General features: G+C 36.7%; 1 protein-coding gene across 3 annotated transcripts in view; it reads right to left on the bottom strand.

The window, feature by feature from the left end:
* Positions 1-1,373: 1,373 nt before the first annotated feature.
* LOC118366828 (serine-aspartate repeat-containing protein I) overlaps positions 1,374-23,578 on the bottom strand; it is a 43,576-nt gene continuing 21,371 nt past the window's right edge. For all 3 annotated transcript variants that reach the window (XM_035749571.2, XM_035749570.2, XM_035749572.2), the window contains 3 exons: positions 5,359-5,475; positions 3,963-4,016; positions 1,374-3,866 (listed from right to left, as the gene is read on the bottom strand). In XM_035749571.2, the coding sequence (XP_035605464.1) occupies positions 3,835-3,866; positions 3,963-4,016; positions 5,359-5,475 (203 nt within the window). In that variant the 3' untranslated portion in view covers positions 1,374-3,834. The remainder of the gene's footprint in view (positions 3,867-3,962; positions 4,017-5,358; positions 5,476-23,578) is intronic.

The following is a 23,578-nucleotide window of genomic DNA, read 5'->3' as shown; positions in this document are numbered from 1 at the left end:
AAACGTTGCCTTCCCATAGCTAGTGCTGCTGAATCCAGGTTTTTTACAGAAATGTTTGGTGATCGACTAGGAATGGTTGGTGACCACTGGTTGAGAAGGTCAAACCATACAGTAAAATAACAGCCAGTGCTATTGGGATCATTGAGAGTCATACTGTCTGCCACATCACCATTTCTTACTTACAGTAATTCTGAACCACAATAACGCGTTGATTCAAGTTCCAAAATCTAAACACTACTTTACAACTCTACTTCCCCCGTTTACCGTAGTTACAGGCATATGAGCTAATATGTTGGTATTAAATGCGCAGCTGTGGGTGCTCAATTGCTTATAAAACTCCAGGGGCAGTTGCTCGACTACCTACAGAAATATCAAAGTGTATGCAATACCAAATCTGTGCCACTAGATGCCCCCCTTGATTGATCAAACCAAGGGAATCATTAGCATCAAAACCAGGGAAGTGTTTGGCATCCTTCACAGAATATGTAGTTTGGCACGCCTTCACAGACACACAAGTCATGTAGAATAGGGAATCTTATCAGTTCTAGAGAAGACCTTCCTCCAGCACCGAGGTCAATGCCAGGTGCAACAGATGGATTAGAGTTGAGGATAAGTTAGGATAGGAAAGCTGAATATAAATATCCATGTTCAACACACATAATATATATTTAAATGCATGTGAGTCTAGCCAACAGCGCATTCTGACATTTCAGCTTTAATACATTTATGTCTTGGCTCACTTCAATACAATAGCCTAGGTACTAGACTTTTCAATATTCATTACTATCACTTGTCTTGCTTTGAACTACTGAAGTTGAATAGTCTCTTGTGAAGCAATCCTTTTAACTTCCAATCAAATATTCAACAAAACCAAGCCCTTACTTGCTGATCTAATTAGCTAGTGATGGTTTATGGATGCCATGATGATATGTGTGATGAGAAGAATTTCCCAGCAGGTTCCCACATATACCTGCAGTAATGAACCTGACGCCCCAGGCCTTGCTTTATGGGCCTGTCACTATCGATCACTACCAAGTCTACACACTGCTCTCTCTCTGTGTGTGTGTGTGTGTGTGTGTGTGTGTGTGTGTGTGTGTGTGTGTGTGTGTGTGTGTGTGTGTGTGTGTGTGTGTGTGTGTGTGTGTGTGTGTGTGTGTGTGTGTGTGTGTGTGTGTGTGTGGCCGCCCTATGATGATGAATACCTGGCATATCAAGCTGTTCTGGTCATGTCTTCATGTCTGATTCATACAGGCAGCTGTGTCTCTAGCAGCACTGATCCATATGTTACTGACTGGGTTTCAACCCTGGTCACCTGCATGCCACAAGACACTGTTTGTCACGCCCATCACACACAACAGATACATGACACATAGTTCCCCCTGGACAGCTTCTTTATTTCTATATCCAGCATTATTTACACAATTCAAAAAGAAATATGTGCTAAAGGATTAAAATAACACAATTCTCAAACACACAACAACAAAGACAGATTCATTAAATATAAGAGTGGAGTACTCTGTGTACCACCGTATCATCATTACACTTACCATAAAACTCTTTTGGAGAGGAAAGTTATTCTCCAAAAGAAGTATTGTCAAGACAATGATATTCAGAGGAGTTAGTTGGCTAAATCACACACAGATCATGAGACCAGGCTAATCAGAAATTGCTTCTCCAAGAGTCTCATAGTCTTTCACTGTGAACTGGAACATTCTTACTGTGTGTTCAGTGGTGAGCTCCTCCCAGGCTGACTCCTGCCCAGGGTTATACTGCATACAGTTGTATACCCTTTTCACACTACTACGCCAAACCAAGCTGTACTGGGCTTGCCCAGTTACACATCTCCCATAGTTGCTGGACCCATGTTGGAAAGAATAATGTGAAAAGAAAATATGCTGGCCAGCACAGTACTGTTTGGGTGAACCCTGTGGCGTTAAGCAGGCACTGGGTTCTCCAACTCTGGTCCTGGAAGGCTGCTGGGTGGGCAGTTGGAGACCCGTGCCTGAGTCTACAGCTGTGTCTGAAATGGTTCCCTATTCCTTTATAGCAGGGCTTCAAAAGTATTCCACTATAGAGAGAGTAGGGAGCCATTTCAGAAGAGTGGCCTTAGTAGTGAGATAGAATCATAAAAAGGCTTCCCAGGTGAAACATCTAATGTAAGGCACTTACAGAGCAGTACAGCATTATATTGTAACACATACTATTTGAACATTTCAATAGAGCTAAATGTTCTCATATGTTGTTGTATTTTAGACAAGGTCCCCAAGCCCCTCAAATACCCAGCAAACACACAACAGGGGTGATATCTTCGGTCCTCGTACCAGCTCTCACATAGCTTCCTCTAACCAGCTTTCACAGAACAACACTACTAGCCTGGTGTTCCAGTCTTTTGGTGCTTTGGCCAACTCCTCTCTGAGGTCCTTCATTGTCACACAAAACATGTATGGCTTGACAATGATAGAGAAGTTGGCTACATTAATTATGGGAGAAGGCTAGAAGAGTTGACTACAGCACATACAGTATGAAACCAGACTAGAAGAATAGTAGCCAGAGGTGGCAGGTAGCCTAGCGGTTAGGAGCATTGGGCCAGTAACTGATTGGTCTCTGGTTCAAATCCCTGACTAGGTGAGCTGACTAGGTGAAAAGTCTCTCAATGTGTCTTTGAGCAAGGCACATAACCCTAATTGCTCCTGTAAGTTACCCTAGGTAAGAGCATCTGATAACTGACTAAAATGTAAGAGTTGGCTACAGTATGAAACCAGGCTAGAAGAGTTGGCTACAGTATGAAACCAGGCTAGAAGAGTTGGCTACAGAATGAAACCAGGCTAGAAGAGTTGGCTACAGTATGAAACCAGGCTAGAAGAGTTGGCTACAGTATGAAACCAGGCTAGAAGAGTTGGCTACAGAATGAAACCAGGCTAGAAGAGTTGGTTACAGTATGAAACCAGGCTAGAAGAGTTGGCTACAGTATGAAACCAGGCTAGAAGAGTTGGCTACAGTATGAAACCAGGCTAGAAGAGTTGGCTACAGTATGAAACCAGGCTAGAAGAGTTGGCTACAGTATGAAACCAGGCTAGAAGAGTTGGCTACAGCACACACAGTAAGGGCTTGATTCAATCTGTAGCACTGAAGATCAGCATTATATCATGGATCTTCAGCAATACGGATTAAATCCTCAATCATTGTAAAGAACCAAACAACGGTAACATTTCAAATAATGGAGGGTCCATTTTATCCTAAATAATCTGGGAACTGTAGCCTGGTTGCTGTTCAGCCAATTACATGCCACTCCTTGTATTCATTGTCTTTCGCCAATCTTCAAATATGAACATTCTATGATTATGAGCTTGAGAAGATCAGAGGATTTGATCCTGATTCGATAACCGTCACAGTTATCCTCCAATCACAATGTAATTGTAAATCCGGTTTACATTTTGAACTTTAGGAACGTCGATAAGCCAGTCTCTTTGGCAAATGACAGGAGTGGCAAGGAGTGGAATGTTAGCTAAAATGACAGGAACCCAGGTGAACTTCCCAGTACTTGTATACAGAGAAATAGGCCTACATTGTCTCGGTGCTGTTAAGTGGATGGAAAATATCACCCCCTTTTTAACAGATTACAAATGTGATCTTTAGAAGACACTGAGATACTACTGATTGGTCTCACTCTAACGTGGTGCTGAAAGTTAATAACCTCCAAACCACTATCTCACAGTTTTACAACTATAATCAGTTTAAGGCCTAAAGATTGGGATGGATCTGTGTATGAGTGTGTGCGTGTGTGTTATGGTAAACTGCTGGTTCTGGTTCTTCTCCATTGGAATCTCAGATGATCTAGGAGGATTTAGTCAGCAAGTTGCTGAGAACTGCAACCAGAAAAGGACACGCTGGGTTAACAACGGACAATCACAACACCGGCAGACAGGTGGTTGATGTCTTTGACTTATTAAGATACTACGTACCCTGGGGATTCGACTGGGTCTCAGCCTCCTCCTTACGGGCACTCTCTACATCCCCTGATGGAGAGACAGGGAATTCATTACTATTTCTCTCATTGTAGCTATGTCATTAGGTAGTGTATCTTGGTGAGAAAAAATGTTTTCCCATTTCAAGAGGTTAAATTTAAAAAAGAAGATAGTAAGTGCCTATAAAGTGACAATTAAAATAACAGGGTTGACAATTTCATCTTAAATCAGCCATAATCCCTTTTTATGACAGGGGGAAAGGAAGCTGGTTGTGTGCAACAGGGAGAGGCAATTGAATTCAAGCTCACCAACATTTTTAGGGCCCGATTTGATCAGATCTGCTTTAGCCGAAATTCTCATAGCTGATATTTTGACGGTGTTGGAGGTGGAACTGCGTGAGCACTGTCAAATCCACAAGCGGATCCCGGCATTATACCTAAAGCAGACACTGCTATTGGCTGCACGAAGTCGCATTAAGAGAAATCCCATGCAGCCTTGTTTACAAGTTCGAACACTGGAAGGCCGAAAGAAATCATAATTATTTTGTTTAATGATTTTGAATTTGAGCGTCATTATTTCTATATAGCCTACACTTTCTCGTTCTGAACTTCTAATGCCATTGGGTGGGTTTGGTTTCGAGACTATGATCACAAAAGCAGCTGCTCACCAATTTGACAGCTCCAATGCAGTTCCACCACCAACAAAACATCAACTATGTGGTTATCGTTATGTTGGCTATCGCTTTTACACACTGATTCTTAGTGAGTCCAGGTCTGAATTGTTAAAATATTTCTAGCCTGTCTATCTATGGGTAACAGAGTTGAAGTGTTATGCTCGACCCGTTCAGTTTTCTACCACATGGCCAAAAAGAGTAGAACCAGCTCACCTGCTTTTACACTAGGATTTGACTATTAGATGTAAAAAAACACATAATAATGATGAATAGTTTCACCATATTAAAAAGAGAGTTCAGTTCATGTAACAGGGTAGACCTTAAAATGAGGGATAGAATAATCTGACTATTAAATTAATCACTAATAATATCACATGACATAAATAATCATCTTCAGAAATTACTCTGTCAAAGCAAAAAAATGACTAGAGCTTTACAATACTGGTGAAAACATTGAGAAATGTTGGGATTCAGTGGATTAAAATCTTTCTAGATATGGGATATGTTAAAATGATGAATTTTGGCACTTAAGCAAGTCTTTATTCATATAGAAAATCAGATTTATTGAATTTTCCATGTGGTCTATATCAAAGGGCACTTCATTGAATAAATATTGCTGCACAATTTTACTTAAAATATCAAAGGGACGCAAAAGGTACTCTTTCCGTGGAACAGGCCAGCTACAGCAGCAGACAGTATGTAGTTGATAGTATATCTCACCTCCACTGTTCTTGAAACAGAGCTTCTTCTTGTGATAGGTGAAGTATCCGGTGGCAGCTCCAACGATCGCCACGGCGATAGCACACAGAATGCCCACCACCGAGCCAGAGCTAGACCCTATAGAGACAAAAGTGGTTATAACACTGCTTATAATGCAGCTTGTTGAAAGGTTGTGTTAGGTGGTTATATACAGTATTTTCACAGTAGATATGCAATACTGTATTTCGCAACAAAGATGCAGCGTGATGCTGTTGCATCCATAACCATATCATACACTGTTGGGCTCTGCTTGTGTCCAGAGCAGTGGCGTTCCCTATTTATTTTACCTTTATTTAACTAGGCAAGTCAGTTAAGAACAAATTCTTATTTTCAATGACAGCCTAGGAACAGTGGGTTAACTGCCTGTTCGGGGGCAGAACGACAGATTTGTACCTTGTCAGCTCGGGGGTTTGAACTTGCAACCTTCCGGTTCCTAGTCCAACACTCTAACCACTAGGGTACCCTGCCTATGACATGTGCTGAGTGTGTGTGACGAGTGTGTGTGAGGTGTGTGTCTGTAACACCAGCTACAGCAGAGATTATTCTGAAACATACATCCAATAATTACAATACGTTACCTTCCACACAACTGTCAGCAGATACAGCTATTAACTCACTATGTCAACAGCTGTTAACTCTGTCACCACGTCAATCTGACTTCTTCTACATAAGACAATGTAACACGACAGAATACTATCACAACCGAGTCACTACATACAAGAAATAACAACCATAGTTCAAATGAATAGAACCCCCCTCACACTTCACTTGCTAAGTATCACTTTTCCACTTTCCCCAATACATTAGTGCAATAAACAACGGATACTTTGAGAGTAAGCTGTGAGGAAGTTTATTTTATTTTGAATCTCCCAATGCACCTGTAAATACCAACCAACCACACAGTAGAGACACCACACGTTTCCCAGAGGGTTCTACATAGACCCCAGAAGAGTTCTAACTGGAACCAAAAAGGGTTATCTTATGATGACAGCCGAAGGACCCTGTTGGAACCCTTTTTGTACACACGTAAAAATATGTTTATTTATCCAATGTATTTATTTATAAGAGTAATTTATGAATTGTCATATTATGTTTGATGTGCAGGGGCAGCAACAAAAACTGCACTGTAGTGTACTTTCAGGTTTAATGTGTTGTGTGCAGACCTACATGGCTTGTATCTGTGTATGGATGAACATAGCTTAATCATTAAGTGGGAAAACTGCCTCTCTGTTCTATTGGACTTTTAATACTAGGGTTCATATAGAGCCTGGAGCTGTATCAGTCACCACCCTGTAATACAGACAGAGAGAGAGAGAAAGAGAGCACTAGACCAAGCCAATGGTCTGAGGCCAAACCACACGACTAACAACATTGGACACTTTATGGAACACAAAGCCTTCACTATCTCATCCTGGAATATCAGAAATACAGACATTGTCATCCTACAATAAATATGGTATAGAGGAGATGGACCCACTGGTTGCCCTCTAGGTTAAAAGAGCTGGTAGTCCCAGCCACCAAACTACCAGGTGTAAAACAGGGAAGGGACTCAGGGGGTATGTTAATTTGGTATAGAGCAGAACTAACTCACTCTATTAAATGAATCAAAACAGGAACATTTTACAAATTCAAAAGGAAATGATCTCAACAGAGAAAAATGTCTTCCTGTGTGCTACCTATATCCCCCAACCAGAATCCTCATACTTTAATGAAGACAGCTTCTCCATCTTGGAGGGGGAAGTCAATAATTTCCAGGCCCAGGGACATGTACTCGTCTGTGGTGACCTAAATGCCAGAACTGGACAAGAACCGGACAAGAACCTGACACCCCCAACACACAAGGGACAAACACCTACCTGGAGGTGACAGCATTCCCTCACCCATATGCCCACATGGCACAACTACGACAACATAACCAACAACAAAGGGTCCCAACTCTTGCAGCTCTGCCGGACGCTGGGTATGTACATAGTCAATGGTAGGCTTCGAGGGGACTCCTACAGTAGGTACACCTATAACTCATCTCTTAACAGTAGTAAAGTTGTGGCCAAAAGTTTTCAGAATGACACAAATATTAATTGTCACAAAGTTTGCTGCCTCAGTTTGTATGATGGCGATGTGCATATACTCCAGAATGTTATGAAGAGTGATCAGATGAATTGCAAATAATTGCAAAGCCCCTCGTTGCCATGAAAATGAACTGAATCCCCCAAAAACATTTCCACTGCATTTCAGCCCTGCCACAAAAGGACCAGCTGACATCATGTCAGTGATTATCTTGTTAACACAGGTGTGATTGTTGACGAGGACAGGGCTGGAGATCACTCTGTCATGCTGATTGAGTTTGAATAACAGACTGGAAGCTTCAAAAGGAGGGTGATGCTTGGAATCATTGTTCTTCCTCTGTCAAACATGGTTACCTGCAAGGAAACACATGCTGTCATCATTGCTTTGCACAAAACGGGCTTCACAGGCAAGGATATTGCTGCCAGTAAGATTGCATCTAAATCAAACATTTATTGGATCATCAAAAACTTCAAGGAGAGCGGTTCAATTGTTGTGAAGAAGGCTTCAGGGCGCCCAAGAAAGTCCAGCAAGCGCCAGGACCATCTCCTAAAGTTGATTCAGCTGGAGTGAGGTAAAGTCCTTTTCTCTGATGAATCCTTTTCTGATTGTTTGGGGCATCCGGAAAAAAGCTTGTCCAGAGAAGACAAGGTGAGCGCTACCATCAGTCCTGTGTCATGCCAACAGTAAAGCATCCTGAGATCATTCATGTGTGGGGTTGCTTCTCAGCAAAGGGAGTTGGCTCACTCACAATTTTGCCTAAGAACACAGCCATGAATAAAAAATTGGTACCAACACATCCTCCGAGAGCAACTTCTCCCAACCATTCAGGAACAGCATGACATAAGGCAAAAGTGATAACTATGTGGCTCGGGGAACGAAACATCAATATTTTGGGTCCATGGCCAGGAAACTCCCCAGACCTTAATCCCATTGAGAATTTGTGATCAATCCTCGATAGGCGGGTGGACAAACAAAAACCCACAAATTCTGACAAACTCCAAGCATTGATTATGCAGGAAACGGCTGCCATCAGTCAGGATGTGGCCCAGAAGATTATTGACAGCATGCCAGGGTAATTGCAGAGGTCTTGAAAAAGAAGGGTCAACACTGCAAATATTGACTCTTTGCATCAACTTCATGTAATTGTCAATAAAAGCCTTTGACACTTATGAAATGCTTGTAATTATACTTCAGTATTACATAGTAACATCTGGCAAAAATATCTAGACACTGAAGCAGCACATTTTGTGAAAATGTATATTTGTGTCATTCTCAAAACTTTTGGCCACGACTGTACTTTATCACTGACTACTTTATCACTAACCTCAACCCAGAGTCTCTCAGAGCATTCACAGTCAGCCCACTGACACCCCTGTCAGATCACAGAAAAATCACAGTCTACTTGAACAGAGCAATACTCAATCATGAGGCATCAAAGCCAAAGGAACTGAATAATATTAAGAAATGCTATAGAGGGAAGGAAAGCAGTGTGGAAACCTACCAAAAAACAATTAGGCAACAACAAATTCAATCCATTTTAGATAACTTCCTGGATAAAACATTTCACTGTAATAGTGAAAGTGTAAACTTCATCTAAACAGTATATTTGACCTCTCAGCTTCCCTATCAAATAAAAACATGTCAAGTAAGAAAAGAATGCAGAAACCTAAGAAAGAAATTGAGAAACCTGTCCAACCAAAAACATAGAGACCCAGAAAACCTGAGCATACTCCTTCGCTACGGTGAATCACTAAAACAATTTTATTTGACCTTTATTTAACTAGGCAAGTCAGTTAAGAACAAATTCTTATTTTCAATGACAGCCTAGGAACAGTGGGTTAACTGCCTGTTCAGGGGCAAAACGACAGATTTGTACCTTGTCAGCTCAGGGGTTTGAACTTGCAACCTTCCGGTTACTAATCCAACCACTAATCTAACCACTAGGCTACCATGCCTCCCCTACCATGCAGCCCCATATAAACACAGACTGTCATGTTCTGACCTTAGTTCCTTTGTTATGTCTATATTTAGTATGGTCAGGGCGTGAGTTGGGTGGGTTTGTCTATGTTCCGTTTTCTATGTTGTGTTTTTGCGTTTGGTCTGGTATGGTTCTCAATCCGAGGGCAGGTGTCGTTAGTTGTCTCTGATTGAGAATCACACTTAGGTAGCCTTTTCCCACTTGTGTTTTGTGGGTGTTTATTTTCTGTGTCTGTGTGTTCAACACGGAACTGTTTCGGTTGGTTATTTCACGTGCCGTTTATTGTTTTGTTTCAGTGTTTGCTTGTTTTAATAAGCTTGGGGGTTTGAACTTGACAAAATATAAACCCTCCAACTGAAAAAGACATGTGGTATTGATGGTATCCTAAATGAAATGATAAAATATACAGGCCACAAATTCCAATTGTCTATACTTAAACTATGTAACATCATCCTCAGCTCTGGCATCTTCCCCAATACTTGGAATCAAGAACTGATGACCCCAATCCACAAAAGTGGAGACAAATTTGACCCCAATAACTACCTAGGCGTCAACAGCAACCTTGGGAAAATCCTCAGCATTATCATTAACAGCAGACTCATACATTTCCTCTGTGAAAACAATGTACTGAGCAAATGCCAAATTGGCTTTTTACCAAAATAACGTACAACAGACCATGTATTCGCCCTGCATACCCTAATTGACAAAGAAACAAAACAAAACAAAGACAAAGTCTTCTCATGCTTTGTTGATTTCAAAAAAGCTTTTGACTCAATTGGGAATGAGGGTCTGCTATACAAATTGATGGAAAGTGGTGTTGGGGGAAAAACATACGACATTAGACAGGGATGCAGCTTAAGCCCCAGCCTCTTCAACATATATATCAACTAATTGGCGAGGGCACTAGAACAGTCTGCAGCACCCGGCCTCACGCTGTTCGAATCAAATGTCAAATGTTTACTGTTTGCTGATGATCGGGTGCTTCTGTCACTAACCAAGGAGGGCCTACAGCAGCACCTAGATCTTTTGCACAGATTCTGTCAGACCTGGGCCCAGCAAAATGGTCCTGGGGCTCTGTTCACAAACACAAACAGACCCACAAACCCAGTTTTGATCAACTCCCATATCTATTGGGTAAAATACAACAGTGTGCCATCACAGCAGCAAGATTTGTGACCTGTTGCCACAAGAAAAGTGCAACCAGTGAAGAACAAACACCATTGTAAATAGAACCTATATTTATGTTTATTTATTTTCCCTTTTGTATTTGAACTATTTGCTCATAATATGACATTTGAAATGTCTTTATTATTTTGGAACTTTTTTTGTTGTAATGTTTACTGTAAAATATTTACTGTCTTATTTCACCTTTGTTTATTATCTATTTCACTTGCTTTGTAAACATGTTTCCCATTCCAATAAAGCCCTTAAATTGAATTACATTTGAGAGAGAGAGAGAGAGGGGGTGAGATATATATATATATATATATAGAGAGAGAGGGGGTGAGATATATATATATATATAGAGAGAGAGAGAGGGGGTGATATATATATATATATATATATAGAGAGAGAGGGGGTGAGATATATATATATATATATAGAGAGAGAGAGGGGGTGAGATATATATATATATATATATATATAGAGAGAGAGGGGGTGAGATATATATATATATATATATAGAGAGAGAGAGAGAGGGGGTGAGATATATATATATATATATATAGAGAGAGAGGGGTGAGATATATATATATATATAGAGAGAGAGAGGGGTGAGATATATATATATATATATATATATAGAGAGAGAGGGGGTGAGATATATATATATATATAGAGAGAGAGAGGGGGTGAGATATATATATATATAGAGAGAGAGAGAGAGGGGGGCGATATATATATATATATATATATATATATATAGAGAGAGAGAGAGAGAGAGAGAGGGGGGTGAGATATATATATATATATAGAGAGAGAGAGGGGTGAGATATATATATATATATATATAGAGAGAGAGAGAGAGAGAGAGAGAGAGAGAGAGAGAGAGGGGGTGAGATATATATATATATATAGAGAGAGAGGGGGTGAGATATATATATATATATATATATAGAGAGAGAGAGGGGTGAGATATATATATATATATATATAGAGAGAGGGGGTGAGATATATATATATATATATAGAGAGAGAGAGAGGGGGTGAGATATATATATATATATATAGAGAGAGAGAGGGGGTGAGATATATATATATATATATAGAGAGAGAGAGGGGTGAGATATATATATATATAGAGAGAGAGAGGGGGTGAGATATATATATATATATAGAGAGAGAGGGGTGAGATATATATATATATATAGAGAGAGAGAGGGGGTGAGATATATATATATATAGAGAGAGAGAGAGAGGGGGTGAGATATATATATATATATATAGAGAGAGAGAGGGGGTGAGATATATATATATATAGAGAGAGAGAGAGAGAGAGAGGGGGGGTGAGATATATATATATATATATAGAGAGAGAGAGGGGGTGAGATATATATATATATATATAGAGAGAGAGAGAGGGGGTGAGATATATATATATATATATATATAGAGAGAGGGGTGAGATATATATATATATATATATATATATAGAGAGAGAGAGAGGGGTGAGATATATATATATATAGAGAGAGAGAGGGTGAGATATATATATATATATAGAGAAGAAGGGTGAGATATATATATATATATATAGAGAGAGAGAGGGGGTGAGATATATATATATATATAGAGAGAGAGATGAGGGGGTGAGATATATATATATATATATATAGAGAGAGAGAGGGGGTGAGATATATATATATATATATATAGAGAAGAGAGAGAGAGGGGTGAGATATATATATATATATAGAGAGAGAGGGGGGGTGAGATATATATATATATATATATATAGAGAGAGAGAGAGAGAGGGTGAGATATATATATATATATATAGAGAGAGAGAGGGGTGAGATATATATATATATATAGAGAGAGAGAGAGAGAGGGGGTGAGATATATATATATATATATATAGAGAGAGAGAGAGAGAGGGGGTGAGATATATATATATATATAGAGAGAGAGAGGAGAGGGGGTGAGATATATATATATATATATAGAGAGAGAGGGGTGAGATATATATATATATATATAGAGAGAGAGGGGGTGAGATATATATATATATATATATATATATATAGAGAGAGAGAGAGAGAGAGAGAGAGAGAGAGAGAGAGAGAGAGAGAGAGAGAGAGAGGTGAGATATATATATATATATATATATAGAGAGAGGGGGTGAGATATATATATATATATATATATAGAGAGAGAGAGAGAGAGAGAGAGAGAGAGAGAGGGGGTGAGATATATATATATATATATATAGAGAGAGAGGGGGTGAGATATATATATATATATATATATAGAGAGAGGGTGAGATATATATATATATATATAGAGAGAGAGAGGGGGTGAGATATATATATATATATATAGAGAGAGAGGGGGTGAGAGATATATATATATATAGAGAGAGAGAGGGGGGGTGAGATATATATATATATATAGAGAGAGAGAGAGGGGGTGAGATATATATATATATAGAGAGAGAGAGAGAGGGGGTGAGATATATATATATATATAGAGAGAGAGGGGGTGAGATATATATATATATATATAGAGAGAGAGAGGGGTGAGATATATATATATATATATAGAGAGAGAGAGAGAGAGGGAGAGATATATATATATATATATATATATATATATATATATATATATATATATAGAGAGAGAGAGAGAGAGAGAGAGAGAGAGAGAGAGAGAGAGAGAGAGATACATCATTGGACAAAACACTCACAGAAAATCCACAGAATGCGTGACATCAAAAGAATAAATGGTTTGATATACATTTAAATATGATTTTCTTGCAGATTCACATTTGTATTTACAGGAACAAGAGTCTAGATATGCACAATGAGACAGATCGTTGCGACATGGGGCTGAGCATTATCATGCTGAAACACGATGTGATGGCGGCAGATGAATGGCACGACAACGAGCCTCAGGATCTCGTCACGATAGCTCTGTGCATTCAAATTGACATCGATAAAATGCAATTTTGTTTGTTGTCTGTAGCTTGCCCATACCATAACCCCACCTCCACCATGGGGCACTCTGTTCACAACGTTGACATCAGCAAACTCCTTGCCCATACACATGGTCTGCGGTTGTGAGGCCGGTTGGATGTACTGCCAAATTCTCTAAAACGACGTTGGAGGCGGCTTATGGTAGAAATTAACTTTCAGTTCTCTGGCAACAGCTCTGGTGGACATTCCTGCAGTCAGCATGCCAATTGCATTGTGTTGTGCTACAAAACTGCATATTTTTGAGTGGCCTTTTATTATCCCCAGCAATAGGTGCACCTGTGTAATGATCATTCTGTTTAATCAGCTTCTTGATGTGCCACACCTGTCAGGTGGGTGGATTATCTCAGCAAAGGAGAAATGCTCACGAACAGGAATGTAAACAAATTAGTGCACAAATTTGAGAGAAATAAGCTTTTTGTGTGCATGGAAAATGTCTAGGATCTTTGATTTCAGCTCGTGAAACATGGGACCAAAACCTTACATGTAGCATTTATATTTTTGTTTGGTATAAATATATTTAAGCTATTTAAACTATTTTGTTTTTAACCTAACCTATAGCCTGACCCATTAACGTATGTATTACTGCCCCCAGTTGCAAGAAGTGGCATAACCCCCAAAAACTATACAACACGAATGGCTCCTAGACTCCCACACTTGTGGAAAAAGGTTCTAAAACGATTCTTTGTCTATCCCCATAGGAGATCCTCTTTTGGTGCCAGGTAGAACCCTTTTGGGTTCCATGTTGAACCCTCTGAGGGTTCTACATGGAAGGGCTCTCCTATGGGGACCGTAAAGAACCCTTTTAGGCTCTAGATATAATATTTTTCCTAAAAGTGCAAGCATGTTTCTGTCTCTAACACTAAAACCAAAACTATATAATATAAAAAAGCAAATTTAAATCATGTATAAAACTAAAACTAAATAAAAACTAGCAATCAGATCTGAAAAATAACTGAAACTAAACAGAATTTGAAATAATATTTTAAAAACGGATAGAAAACCCCCCACAAAACTATAATAACCTTGGCTATCACACACGCAAATTAAATGTGGGGGAGAGAACTCTCTGAGACAAGAGGGACTGTTAAGACACTGAGCCCCGCATATCACAGTATGGAAAACTCTGAACTATTCTACAGTATAGAAACTAGAAACTAGTCTACAGTATGGAAACTAGAAACTATTCTACAGTATGGAAACCAAACTATTCTACAGTATGGAAACTAGAAACTATTCTACAGTATGGAAACTAGAAACTATTCTACAGTATGAAAACTAGAAACAATTCTACAGTATGGAAACTAGAAACTATTCTACAGTATGGAAACCAAACTATTCTACAGTATGGAAACTAGAAACTATTCTAAAGTATGGAAACTAGAAACTATTCTACAGTATGGAAACTAGAAACTAGTCTACAGTATGGAAACTAGAAACTATTCTACAGTATGGAAACCAAACTATTCTACAGTATGGAAACTAGAAACTAGTCTACAGTATGGAAACTAGAAACTATTCTACAGTATGGAAACCAAACTATTCTACAGTATGGAAACTAGAAACTATTCTACAGTATGGAAACTAGAAACTATTCTACAGTATGGAAACTAGAAACTATTCTACAGTATGGAAACGAGAAACTATTCTACAGTATGGAAACCAGAAACTATTCTACAGTATGGAAACTAGAAACTATTCTACAGTATGGAAACTAGAAACTATTCTACAGTACAGAAACTAGAAACTAGTCTACAGTATGGAAACTAGAAACTATTCTACAGTATGGAAACTAGAAACTATTCTACAGTATGGAAACTAGAAACTAGTCTACAGTATGGAAACTAGAAACTAGTCTACAGTATGGAAACTAGAAACTAGTCTACAGTATGGAAACTAGAAACTAGTCTACAGTATGGAAACTAGAAACTATTCTACAGTATGGAAACTAGAAACTAATCTACAATATGGAAACTAGAAGCTATTCTACAGTATGGAAACTAGAAACTAGTCTACAGTATGGAAACTAGAAACTATTCTACTGTATGGAAACTAGAAACTATTCTACAGTATGGAAACTATAAACTATTCTACAGTATGGAAACTAGAAACTAGTCTACAGTATGGAAACTAGAAACTATTCTACGTATGGAAACTAGAAACTAGTCTACAGTATGGAAACTAGAAACTAGTCTACAGTATGGAAACTAGAAACTAGTCTACAGTATGGAAACTAGAAACTATTCTACAGTATGGAAACTAGAAACTATTCTACAGTATGGAAACTAGAAACTATTCTACAGTATGGAAACCAAACTATTCTACAGTATGGAAACTAGAAACTATTCTACAGTATGGAAACTAGAAACTATTCTACAGTATGAAAACTAGAAACAATTCTACAGTATGGAAACTAGAAACTATTCTACAGTATGGAAACCAAACTATTCTACAGTATGGAAACTAGAAACTATTCTAAAGTATGGAAACTAGAAACTATTCTACAGTATGGAAACTAGAAACTATTCTACAGTATGGAAACTAGAAACTAGTCTACAGTATGGAAACTAGAAACTATTCTACAGTATGGAAACCAAACTATTCTACAGTATGGAAACTAGAAACTAGTCTACAGTATGGAAACTAGAAACTATTCTACAGTATGGAAACCAAACTATTCTACAGTATGGAAACTAGAAACTATTCTACAGTATGGAAACTAGAAACTATTCTACAGTATGGAAACTAGAAACTATTCTACAGTATGGAAACGAGAAACTATTCTACAGTATGGAAACCAGAAACTATTCTACAGTATGGAAACTAGAAACTATTCTACAGTATGGAAACTAGAAACTATTATACAGTACAGAAACTAGAAACTAGTCTACAGTATGGAAACTAGAAACTATTCTACAGTATGGAAACTAGAAACTATTCTACAGTACAGAAACTAGAAACTAGTCTACAGTATGGAAACTAGAAACTATTCTACAGTATGGAAGCTAGAAACTATTCTACAGTATGGAAACTAGAAACTAGTCTACAGTATGGAAACTAGAAACTAGTCTACAGTATGGAAACTAGAAACTAGTCTACAGTATGGAAACTAGAAACTAGTCTACAGTATGGAAACTAGAAACTATTCTACAGTATGGAAACTAGAAACTAATCTACAATATGGAAACTAGAAACTATTCTACAGTATGGAAACTAGAAACTAGTCTACAGTATGGAAACTAGAAACTATTCTACTGTATGGAAACTAGAAACTATTCTACAGTATGGAAACTAGAGACTAGTCTACAGTATGGAAACTAGAAACTATTCTACAGTATGGAAACTAGAAACTAGTCTACAGTATGGAAACTAGAAACTAGTCTACAGTATGGAAACTAGAAACTAGTCTACAGTATGGAAACTAGAAACTATTCTACAGTATGGAAACTAGAAACTATTCTACAGTATGGAAACTAGAAACTATTATACAGTACAGAAACTAGAAACTAGTCTACAGTATGGAAACTAGAAACTATTCTACAGTATGGAAACTAGAAACTATTCTACAGTACAGAAACTAGAAACTAGTCTACAGTATGGAAACTAGAAACTATTCTACAGTATGGAAACTAGAAACTATTCTACAGTATGGAAACTAGAAACTAGTCTACAGTATGGAAACTAGAAACTATTCTACAGTATGGAAACTAGAAACTAGTCTACAGTATGGAAACTAGAAACTAGTCTACAGTATGGAAACTAGAAACTATTCTACAGTATGGAAACTAGAAACTATTCTACAGTATGGAAACTAGAAACTATTCTACAGTATGGAAACTAGAAACTATTCTACAGTATGGAAACTAGAAACTATTCTACAGTATGGAAACTAGAAACTATTCTACAGTATGGAAACTAGAAACTATTCTACAGTATGGAAACTAGAAACTATTCTACAGTATGGAAACTAGAAACTAGTCTACAGTATGGAAACTAGAAACTATTCTACAGTATGGAAACCAAACTATTCTACAGTATGGAAACTAGAAACTAGTCTACAGTATGGAAACTAGAAACTATTCTACAGTATGGAAACTAAAACTATTCTACAGTATGGAAACTAGAAACTATTCTACAGTATGGAAACTAGAAACTATTCTACAGTATGGAAACTAGAAACTATTCTACAGTATGGAAACTAGAAACTATTCTACAGTATGGAAACCAGAAACTATTCTACAGTATGGAAACTAGAAACTATTCTACAGTATGGAAACTAGAAACTATTCTACAGTACAGAAACTAGAAACTAGTCTACAGTATGGAAACTAGAAACTATTCTACAGTATGGAAACTAGAAACTATTCTACAGTATGGAAACTAGAAACTAGTCTACAGTATGGAAACTAGAAACTAGTCTACAGTATGGAAACTAGAAACTAGTCTACAGTATGGAAACTAGAAACTAGTCTACAGTATGGAAACTAGAAACTATTCTACAGTATGGAAACTAGAAACTAATCTACAATATGGAAACTAGAAGCTATTCTACAGTATGGAAACTAGAAACTAGTCTACAGTATGGAAACTAGAAACTATTCTACTGTATGGAAACTAGAAACTATTCTACAGTATGGAAACTATAAACTATTCTACAGTATGGAAACTAGAAACTAGTCTACAGTATGGAAACTAGAAACTATTCTACAGTATGGAAACTAGAAACTAGTCTACAGTATGGAAACTAGAAACTATTCTACAGTATGGAAACTAGAAACTATTCTACAGTATGGAAACTAGAAACTATTCTACAGTATGGAAACTAAAAACTATTCTACAGTATGGAAACTAGAAACTATTCTACAGTATGGAAACCAAACTATTCTACAGTATGGAAACTAGAAACTATTCTACAGTATGGAAACTAGAAACTATTCTACAGTATGAAAACTAGAAACAATTCTACAGTATGGAAACTAGAAACTATTCTACAGTATGGAAACCAAACTATTCTACAGTATGGAAACTAGAAACTATTCTAAAGTATGGAAACTAGAAACTATTCTACAGTATGGAAACTAGAAACTATTCTACAGTATGGAAACTAGAAACTAGTCTACAGTATGGAAACTAGAAACTATTCTACAGTATGGAAACCAAACTATTCTACAGTATGGAAACTAGAAACTAGTCTACAGTATGGAAACTAGAAACTATTCTACAGTATGGAAACTAAACTATTCTACAGTATGGAAACTAGAAACTATTCTACAGTATGGAAACTAGAAACTATTCTACAGTATGGAAACTAGAAACTATTCTACAGTATGGAAACTAGAAACTATTCTACAGTATGGAAACTAGAAACTATTCTACAGTATGGAAACTAGAAACTATGGAAACTAGAAACTATTCTACAGTATGGAAACTAGAAACTATTATACAGTACAGAAACTAGAAACTAGTCTACAGTATGGAAACTAGAAACTATTCTACAGTATGGAAACTAGAAACTATTCTACAGTACAGAAACTAGAAACTAGTCTACAGTATGGAAACTAGAAACTATTCTACAGTATGGAAACTAGAAACTATTCTACAGTATGGAAACTAGAAACTAGTCTACAGTATGGAAACTAGAAACTAGTCTACAGTATGGAAACTAGAAACTAGTCTACAGTATGGAAACTAGAAACTAGTCTACAGTATGGAAACTAGAAACTATTCTACAGTATGGAAACTAGAAACTAATCTACAATATGGAAACTAGAAACTATTCTACAGTATGGAAACTAGAAACTAGTCTACAGTATGGAAACTAGAAACTATTCTACTGTATGGAAACTAGAAACTATTCTACAGTATGGAAACTAGAGACTAGTCTACAGTATGGAAACTAGAAACTATTCTACGGTATGGAAACTAGAAACTAGTCTACAGTATGGAAACTAGAAACTAGTCTACAGTATGGAAACTAGAAACTAGTCTACAGTATGGAAACTAGAAACTATTCTACAGTATGGAAACTAGAAACTATTCTACAGTATGGAAACCAAACTATTCTACAGTATGGAAACTAGAAACTATTCTACAGTATGGAAACTAGAAACTATTCTACAGTATGGAAACTAGAAACTATTCTACAGTACAGAAACTAGAAACTAGTCTACAGTATGGAAACTAGAAACTATTCTACAGTATGGAAACTAGAAACTATTCTACAGTATGGAAACTAGAAACTAGTCTACAGTATGGAAACTAGAAACTAGTCTACAGTATGGAAACTAGAAACTAGTCTACAGTATGGAAACTAGAAACTAGTCTACAGTATGGAAACTAGAAACTATTCTACAGTATGGAAACTAGAAACTAATCTACAATATGGAAACTAGAAACTATTCTACAGTATGGAAACTAGAAACTAGTCTACAGTATGGAAACTAGAAACTATTCTACAGTATGGAAACTAGAAACTATTCTACAGTATGGAAACTAGAAACTAGTCTACAGTATGGAAACTAGAAACTATTCTACAGTATGGAAACTAGAAACTAATCTACAGTATGGAAACTAGAAACTATTCTACAGTATGGAAACTAGAAACTATTCTACAGTATGGAAACTAGAAACTATTCTACAGTATGGAAACTAGAAACTATTATACAGTACAGAAACTAGAAACTAGTCTACAGTATGGAAACTAGAAACTATTCTACAGTATGGAAACTAGAAACTATTCTACAGTATGAAACTAGAAACTAGTCTACAGTATGGAAACTAGAAACTATTCTACAGTATGGAAACTAGAAACTATTCTACAGTATGGAAACTAGAAACTAGTCTACAGTATGGAAACTAGAAACTAGTCTACAGTATGGAAACTAGAAACTAGTCTACAGTATGGAAACTAGAAACTAGTCTACAGTATGGAAACTAGAAACTATTCTACAGTATGGAAACTAGAAACTAATCTACAATATGGAAACTAGAAACTATTCTACAGTATGGAAACTAGAAACTAGTCTACAGTATGGAAACTAGAAACTATTCTACAGTATGGAAACTAGAAACTATTCTACAGTATGGAAACTAGAGACTAGTCTACAGTATGGAAACTAGAAACTATTCTACAGTATGGAAACTAGAAACTAGTCTACAGTATGGAAACTAGAAACTAGTCTACAGTATGGAAACTAGAAACTAGTCTACAGTATGGAAACTAGAAACTATTCTACAGTATGGAAACTAGAAACTATTCTACAGTATGGAAACTAGAAACTATTCTACAGTATGGAAACTAGAAACTATTCTACAGTATGGAAACCAAACTATTCTACAGTATGGAAACTAGAAACTATTCTACAGTATGGAAACTAGAAACTATTCTACAGTATGGAAACTAGAAACTATTATACAGTATGGAAACTAGAAACTATTCTACAGTATGGAAACTAGAAACTAGTCTTCAGTATGGAAACTAGAAACTAGTCTACAGTATGGAAACTAGAAACTAGTCTACAGTATGGAAACTAGAAACTAGTCTACAGTATGGAAACTAGAAACTATTCTACAGTATGGAAACTAGAAACTAGTCTACAATATGGAAACTAGAAACTATTCTACAGTATGGAAACTAGAAACTAGTCTACAGTATGGAAACTAGAAACTAGTCTACAGTATGGAAACTAGAAACTATTCTACAGTATGGAAACTAGAAACTATTCTACAGTATGGAAACTAGAAACTATTCTACAGTATGGAAACTAGAAACTAGTCTACAGTATGGAAACTAGAAACTAGTCTACAGTATGGAAACTAGAAACTAGTCTACAGTATGGAAACTAGAAACTATTCTACAGTATGGAAACTAGAAACTAGTCTACAGTATGGAAACTAGAAACTAGTCTACAGTATGGAAACTAGAAACTATTCTACAGTATGGAAACTAGAAACTATTCTACAGTATGGAAACTAGAAACTAGTCTACAGTATGGAAACTAGAAACTATTCTACAGTATGGAAACCAAACTATTCTACAGTATGGAAACTAGAAACTATTCTACAGTATGGAAACTAGAAACTATTCTACAGTATGGAAACTAGAAACTATTCTACAGTATGGAAACTAGAAACTATTCTACAGTATGGAAACTAGAAACTATTCTACAGTATGGAAACTAGAAACTATTCTACAGTACAGAAACTAGAAACTAGTCTACAGTATGGAAACTAGAAACTATTCTACAGTATGGAAACTAGAAACTATTCTACAGTATGGAAACTAGAAACTAGTCTACAGTATGGAAACTAGAAACTAGTCTACAGTATGGAAACTAGAAACTAGTCTACAGTATGGAAACTAGAAACTAGTCTACAGTATGGAAACTAGAAACTAGTCTACAGTATGGAAACTAGAAACTATTCTACAGTATGGAAACTAGAAACTAATCTACAATATGGAAACTAGAAACTATTCTACAGTATGGAAACTAGAAACTAGTCTACAGTATGGAAACTAGAAACTATTCTACTGCATGGAAACTAGAAACTATTCTACAGTATGGAAACTATAAACTATTCTACAGTATGGAAACTAGAAACTAGTCTACAGTATGGAAACTAGAAACTATTCTACAGTATGGAAACTAGAAACTATTCTACGGTATGGAAACTAGAAACTATTATACAGTATGGAAACTAGAAACTAGTCTACAGTATGGAAACTAGAAACTAGTCTACAGTATGGAAACTAGAAACTATTCTACAGTATGGAAACTAGAAAGTATTCTACAGTATGGAAACTAGAAACTATTCTACAGTATGGAAACTAGAAACTAGTCTACAGTATGGTAACTAGAAACTATTCCACAGTATGGAGACTAGAAACTATTCCACAGTATGGAAACTAGAAACTATTCTACAGTATGGAAACTAGAAACTATTCTACAGTATGGAAACTAGAAACTATTCTACAGTATGGAAACTAGAAACTATTCCACAGTATGGAAACTAGCAACTATTACACAGTATGGAAACTAGAAACTATTCCACAGTATGGAAACTAGAAACTATTCCACAGTATGGAAACTAGAAACTATTCTACAGTATGGAAACTAGAAACTAGTCTACAGTATGGAAACTAGAAACTATTCTACAGTATGGAAACTAGAAACTATTCTACAGTATGGAAACTAGAAACTAGTCTACAGTATGGAAACTAGAAACTATTCTACAGTATGGAAACTAAAACTATTCTACAGTATGGAAACTAGAAACTATTCTACAGTATGGAAACTAGAAACTATTCTACAGTATGAAACTAGAAACTACAGTATGGAAACTAGTATGGAAACTAGAAACTAGTCTACAGTATGGAAACTAGAAACTAGTCTACAGTATGGAAACTAGAAACTATTCTACAGTATGGAAACTAGAAACTATTCTACAGTATGGAAACTAGAAACTATTCTACAGTATGGAAACTAGAAACTAGTCTACAGTATGGAAACTAGAAACTATTCTACAGTATGGAAACTAGAAACTATTCTACAGTATGGAAACTATAAACTATTCTACAGTATGGAAACTAGAAACTAGTCTACAGTATGGAAACTAGAAACTATTCTACGGTATGGAAACTAGAAACTAGTCTACAGTATGGAAACTAGAAACTAGTCTACAGTATGGAAACTAGAAACTAGTCTACAGTATGGAAACTAGAAACTATTCTACAGTATGGAAACTAGAAACTATTCTACAGTATGGAAACTAGAAACTATTCTACAGTATGGAAACTAGAAACTATTCTACAGTATGGAAACTAAAAACTATTCTACAGTATGGAAACTAGAAACTATTCTACAGTATGGAAACCAAACTATTCTACAGTATGGAAACTAGAAACTATTCTACAGTATGGAAACTAGAAACTATTCTACAGTAT

This window comes from Oncorhynchus keta, chromosome 34 (assembly GCF_023373465.1).
Source record: "Oncorhynchus keta strain PuntledgeMale-10-30-2019 chromosome 34, Oket_V2, whole genome shotgun sequence".
In the NCBI taxonomy this organism is placed as follows: Eukaryota; Metazoa; Chordata; class Actinopteri; order Salmoniformes; family Salmonidae; genus Oncorhynchus; species Oncorhynchus keta.
Note: the sequence above shows the minus strand (reverse complement) of the source record. Positions and strands in the feature narration are given on the sequence as shown.